At 37.9% G+C, this 6,497-nt stretch overlaps 1 protein-coding gene across 2 annotated transcripts; it reads left to right on the plus strand.

Moving 5' to 3' along the window:
* Positions 1 to 3,864: 3,864 nt before the first annotated feature.
* On the plus strand, positions 3,865 to 5,642 carry LOC124993462 (tropomyosin alpha-3 chain). Of its 2 annotated transcripts, XM_047565329.1 has the most exons (2): positions 3,971 to 4,038; positions 4,173 to 5,642. In XM_047565329.1, exons 1-2 carry the CDS (start codon positions 3,971 to 3,973, stop codon positions 4,651 to 4,653), a joined length of 549 nt encoding a protein of 182 aa, XP_047421285.1. In that variant the 3' UTR covers positions 4,654 to 5,642. The 2 variants fall into 2 exon arrangements, with proteins under 2 accessions (XP_047421284.1, XP_047421285.1); XM_047565328.1 differs by having other exon boundaries at positions 3,865 to 5,642.
* Positions 5,643 to 6,497: the final 855 nt, after the last annotated feature.

Below are 6,497 nucleotides of genomic sequence, written 5' to 3' on the forward strand. Positions count from 1 at the left end.
TAAGACCAATTAGTGAGAAAACTATAGATTTACCTGAGTATGTGTTAATATTTCCCATGGGGATGAGCCTGGAAGTACAAGAGATATCCAGGTTTGTAAAACTGGAGTTTGTACTTTTTATATTATTTTTCTAGATTCATCATTTGCACATGACTTTAAAAAATGTATTTAATAGCAAGGGGATGCTTACCTTCTCTGCCTGAAGTGGTTACTCTAAACTGAAAGGTCATTGTCTTTCAGAAGTAAAGTCATACATCAGTTTTGTGGAAAGCAATTTAGAATAGTAAACATTAATGAAGTACAAGATGCTAAAATGTGTACAAAAGTTGTTACTACAGCTGAATGAAGAAGTGATATGTAATAATCTAAATTATAAGTGAAATTGAGGATATTTTAATTCTCTTAACAATTTGGAATGTGGCATTCCTGTGTTTGCATGCATTTGACTATTTGCTTAAAAACATTATTTCTGATTACCATTAAAATAATGCTTTGAATGGACACGCGTTCTATGGGTGCCAGAGAGGAAATGTGAATTTCCCAGGCCTATAAGAACTACCACACGAATGGGAAGTATTCACAGGAGGATTAACACTAGAAATGTGTAGACACTGATCCAGATGATCACAGAAATATTTGAGTCAAAATCTGTTCTCCTTTAATGATTGATCGATTCTGTCTGCATCTCATATTATATGCTAAATGACAAGGATTAGATTTGTGGGAGAGTCAGTCATTTAAACTATTGCCATAAATCCAGATACCAGCAAAACAAATCCCTCTGTAGTCATGAGAATGAAATATACAAGCATTTTTATTTTAAACTACAGAAAGTATAAGAGAATTCACTCAGGTACTAACAGTGAACAAACACATATATTGTGGGAGGAGAGAGGGGACACAGATTCAAAGCAGTCAGTACAACTAAGCCAAAAACACTCAATTGAGGAACTCTCTAGAAGGCGTACACCAACAGAAAAACACTCTTTGGCATCTGAAGATATTTGTAACTAGTATAACAGACTTATCACCTAAGAAAAAGATACCAAACATTCTCTAATATCTAAGAACAACAATCCTGCGGTAATTTATCGGAGGTGGACTGGAACTGAACTACTTTTATTACTTTATCTGGGCTACTTCCTTGCTTGTTTGCTTGTTTGCTAGTTTATAGAGGAAGAGAGGCTTTGCTTAGAGGAAGAGAGACGTTGCTTAGAGGAAGAGAGACTTTGCTTAGAGGAAGAGAGACTTTGCTTAATTTTAGAGGTGCTACTCTTTCAGAGAGGCTACGCTTATCAAAGGAGCTATTTCTTAGAGTTCTGCTTCTTAAAGGTGGGTTGCTTCTTGGAGGTGCGGGGTGCGGCATGCAACCTGCAACCCTCGATCTAGAGTTGTGTTCTTAGTTCCGCGTTCTGTGATCTGCAACCTGCGACCCCCGCGTTCTGTGATCTATCAGAGGTGCTGCTTATCAGAGGTGCTTCCTATAGGTGTGTGTCTTATATACCTAAGGCAGCTAATCAGCTTAGGATTAAGTAGCATGGTTGGAGTATGCGCCATGGTACCAATCAAGAATGAGGAACATCTGTTGACCACTAGTGCAGAGGAGACGTTAACTAATCAGGCAAAAGTAGATGATTCCGTATTAACACTAATTATGCGCCACCTCTTCGCTTAACGCCAGCTGCCATCCTAGGACTCTCTACATCTAAGAATATTGGAGTATTTGTACTCTGAACAAGATTTCTGAATCGAGAGTGAATTTAAGAACTGTCACTATATTTTATTTCATTCTAAATAATGAGGAGTGTGTATAGTTTAATATGATTTTAAAATGTACTATTGTGATTATTTTGTTTTGGTGTGTCTGTAATTTGTTTCTCTAAAGGGAATTTTGACTAACATAGGAAAGTGCTCATACTGGAGCACTGGAAATGGAATCTAAAACCACAGTGTGTAACAGCTTTAGTTTTCTGTATAATGGTTGGACCATTGTTGCGACTCTCCTTTTTATACTGGCTTGATATTACAGCTGGACCATGACATAAGAAGCAATACATATTCAGACATAAAAAGTCCCATAGACTAGGAGACTGTCTCTTTTCATGTGTCTCTTTTGTCAAAAAGCATTTGAAACATTTTACTGACTTGTAAGTTAATCACTGCTAAGAAGAAAGAGGCTACCATGTTGGGCTATTAGGTTTTTAATTGCATGAGTCAGATGAATGAATAAAATCTAATTCTAACAACACAAAGGAAGCAAGCAATGGTTATTATGCAAGTAACTAATAACAGCCTGCTATGTTATTGGAATATTAATTATTACATAAAGATTCTCAAAGTAAAACCCTAGTTGAAATTTTTTGGTGGACATGAGGCTCAGAATTGTGAACAAAAGAATTCAGTCTGGGAATAAAAGAGTGGCCAACATCAGAGAATAACTGAATAATTCTAAAAGAATAGAAAAGTAGAAATCTCAGAGAGCTGTCAAGGAAAAAGGAGGGCTGGAATCATAAGGAGTATAAAAAGAGAGGATATTATTTTATTGATTAATTTGTATCATTAATAAATCCATTTACCCAATTATTTAAAAACAATTTTTGAGCATCTACTTTATAAAATCTACTTATTTACAACATTATGAGGTTGATTATCAAAATGACATATATTGTCCTTGTCTAAGTTTTGATCTAGTGGAATGACTGTCTAAATAAATATAAAGGAATAAAAATTCAATAATAAAATCTAATTGACATACATACTACTGTGTTACATAGATGAAGAACTACTTTAAATAATAATGTCACTCAAGATCTCACAGGGAAAGTAGCATACATGCTCAGATCTGATGGAAGAGATATCTGCTATTCAAAGAACCACTGGGGAAAATGTCAAAAGAAAAAAACTTAAGAATGCCGAGGAAGAAGTACATTACAGAAACAAAGAAATGAATGACTTTAATGGCTAGAACATGATGATGAAGAATAGTGATTAATGAAGAAGTTAGAATGATTTTAGATTCCAGGTCATTAAAGACATAGTGTGCAAAATGCAGTTTATATTTTGTTCTAATCCAGTGAGAAATTAGAAGACAATATGAATTTAAGCTGGTAAACCAGAAAATATACAGGATTCCCAAGGATAGGCCATTTTGAATTGTAATACTTATGAATGTCGAAGTTAACTTACTGCATCCTTTTCTTCCTCTTCTTCCTCTTTCCTGCTCCATTTCTTTTCCTGTCCTTCAACATGACCTCCCTCTTCTTTCTTCTCTTTTTCCTTCCCTTCCTTCTTCCTCCCCCTCTTCTTTCTTTTCCTCCTTCTTTTTCACCTTTATTTTCCTTCACTATATGAAAGTCCAGGGACATGATCAACTTGTGTATGAAAACTTGTTGCTTTGTTCTTATTTAGGAAAGGAAGTTGGAAAATTGAAGGTCATTGATATATAGGGAATGATCCTCCTTACTCAATAGGTATGCTTCCAGAAGAAGTCCACATATACTTTCTATGCAAACTCTTTTCTACCAATGCTAACTTCCTTCAATATTTATAGGAGTCTTTGATAATAAGTTTGAGAATTTAAACCACCACTGAGATGGAAATGTGACAATATTCACTACTTGATCCAACTAAAAGTATTTGTTCACTACTCAAGTTTTAAAACTCATAATGTCTCCAGCAACAAATTTATTAAATTGCAATCTGCCTGAAATTCCTCCTTATTGATATTTGTGCACAACTTATCTACTAAGGAGGTCATTTCCTTTTCTAAGAGTATTTACTTTCTGAATTTTACTCCCTTCATTGGCACCATAGATCATAGAAAAGTATTAGATTCTCGGAGAAGCGGCTGCAACGCCGAGCGGAGGAGGCAGAAGGCGGATATCGAGGAGCGGCTGGGTGGGCACCATGGACGGAATCACCACCGTCGAGGCGGTGAAGCGCAAGATCCAGGTTCTGCAGCAGCAAGCTGATGATGCTGAGGAGAGGGCTGAGCGCCTCCAACCGGAAGTTGAGGGAGAAAGGCGGGCCCGGGAACAGGCTGAGGCTGAGGTCGCCTCCTTGAACCGTAGGATCCAACTAGTTGAAGAGGAGCTGGACCGTGCTCAGGAGCGTTTAGCTACTGCCCTGCAAAAGCTGGAGGAAGCAGAAAAAGCTGCTGATGAGAGTGAGAGAGGTATGAAGGTTATTGAAAACCGGGCCCTAAAAGATGAAGAAAAGATGGAACTCCAGGAAATCCAACTCAAAGAAGCTAAGCACATTGCAGAAGAAGCAGATAGGAAGTATGAAGAGGTGGCTCGTAAATTAGTGATTATTGAAGGAGACTTGGAACGCACAGAGGAACGAGCTGAGCTGGCAGAGTCCCGTTGCCGAGAGATGGATGAGCAGATCAGACTGATGGACCAGAACCTGAAGTGTCTGAATGCTGCTGAAGAAAAGTACTCTCAAAAAGAAGACAAATATGAGGAAGAAATAAAGATTCTTACTGATAAACTCAAGGAGGCAGAGACCCGTGCTGAGTTTGCTGAGAGATCAGTAGCCAAACTGGAAAAGACAATTGATGATTTGGAAGATAAGCTGAAATGCACCAAAGAGGAGCACCTCTGTACACAAAGGATGCTGGACCAGACTCTGCTTGACCTGAATGAGATGTAGAGCTCCCCAGTCCCGCCCTGCTGCTGCTCCTCCCTCTGACCCTGACTCCGCCTGAGGCCAGCCAGCCTGAAGCTGACCTTGAAACTGAGGGCTGATCTTTAACTGGAAGGCTGCTTTCTCCTTTCAACAACCCCTCTACCCCCACCCCCTTGTCTTTTTCACCAAACTGTCTCTGCCTCTTCCCAGAGATTCCAGCTGGGCTAAAGGCTGAGCACTTTTGGGAACAACATTTAAGGGAATGTGAGCACAACGGCAAAGTGTCTTTAAAAGCATGTTGTGATGTACACATTTTGTAATTACTTTTTTTGTTGTTACAGTAACCATTTGTAAAACATTCCAAATAATTTCATAGCTCTGAAGCAGCAATCTAATTCCTTTCTCACTTTTGGAAGGTAACTTTCCAGCCTAATCCCTATTGCCCTCTCTGTAGAGAAGGAAAAGAGGAATGGGCCTGCCTTACTGAAAGCCAAACAGAGCCCAGGGAAAGACTGTACTATGGGAAACCTCATTGCTCTGTGCAAAGTACCAGCCAAACCAGAAAGGTGATTCCAAGAGGAGTTAGCCAAATAACAAAAACTGTGCTATTCAGGTTTTGTTTTGTTTTTAGCTTTAAGGTATCTTTAGACAACTTTATTCTTATTTTTTACTTTTTTTTTTTTTTTTTTTTTTTTTTTTCATCAGAAATGACCAAATTAAGATGGTGAGGAAACCTCTGAGACCTTTTGTTTTTGTAGTGCTGGGGATTAAACCCAGGGCCTCTTGCATGTTCCTCAAATGCTCTACCATTGGGCCATATCCTTAGCCCTGAGACCAAATTTTTCTCCCATCTCTACCCCCTTCCAAGTGTTCACAGAATGGATCATGGGCCCCTTAATCTTGAGGTGACCACTTAATTGCTCTCCTGCCTCCTTGAAAAAAAAGAAAGAAAGAAAAAAAGAGAATTATGTTTTTACCACTGATTTAGCCATATGAAACTCATCTCATCACCCTTTTCTGGGTCTGAAGCTGCTGTATCTAAAAGTGCCATCTCATTGTGCTTTGTATCAGTCAGTGCTGGAGAATCTTGAATAGCTTGTGTACAAAACTTTTTAAATTTTATATTATTTTGAAACTTTGCATCTTTGGGGCTGGGGTACCTGGCCACCCCATCTGGCTGTGAGAGTCCTACAGTCTGGGCTGGCAGTGTGCTGATCTTTCAAAGTTTCTTCCACAACCCAATCCCCACTTTTAGATGAGGTTTCTGTGAGGTCTGTTAGGTGTACATCCTGCAGCTTATTGGCTTAAAATGTACTCTCCTTTGTTGTGGTCTCTTTGGGGCCAGTTGGGAGAAAGAGAAACCAATAGTGCAACTGTTTTGATACTGAATATTGACAAGTGTCTTTTTGAAATAAAGAACCAGTCCCTCCAAAAAAAAAAAAAAAAGAAAAGTATTAGATTCTCAACAGGTGTCAATATCTATCTTGGAATTGAAACACTACATATCATCATACCAGATTATAAATACAAGATAATTAAGGACTAGGACACATTCATCTTTGTATAAATCACTTGATAGTTTATTAGCAAAAAAGAGACTATACATTTAATATATTTGTTGATTAAATGAATGAATTTATCATGTTCTAAGTTTTACCTTTCAAAAAGGATTAAAGAAAAATGCATTATCATCACTTGTAAAATCATAGAGTAAACTCTTTTTTGGTTCCTCAATTTTTCAGGAAAACCTCTAAAAACTAAAATAAAAGTGAAATGTTTGAGGGAAATTTGAAGTTTGTCTAAAAACTCCCTAAGGTTTCAATGTTTGTGCCCCACCCTCCAAATTCAAATGATAGTATCCTAACTCC

The sequence above is a fragment of the Sciurus carolinensis genome, chromosome 9 (assembly GCF_902686445.1).
Source record: "Sciurus carolinensis chromosome 9, mSciCar1.2, whole genome shotgun sequence".
NCBI classification, from domain to species: Eukaryota; Metazoa; Chordata; class Mammalia; order Rodentia; family Sciuridae; genus Sciurus; species Sciurus carolinensis.

What these genes read in the sequence shown, in the direction of transcription:
- LOC124993462 (XM_047565328.1), top strand. Translation starts at nt 3,907, where the DNA reads ATGGACGGAATCACCACCGTCGAGGCGGTGAAGCGCAAGATCCAGGTT.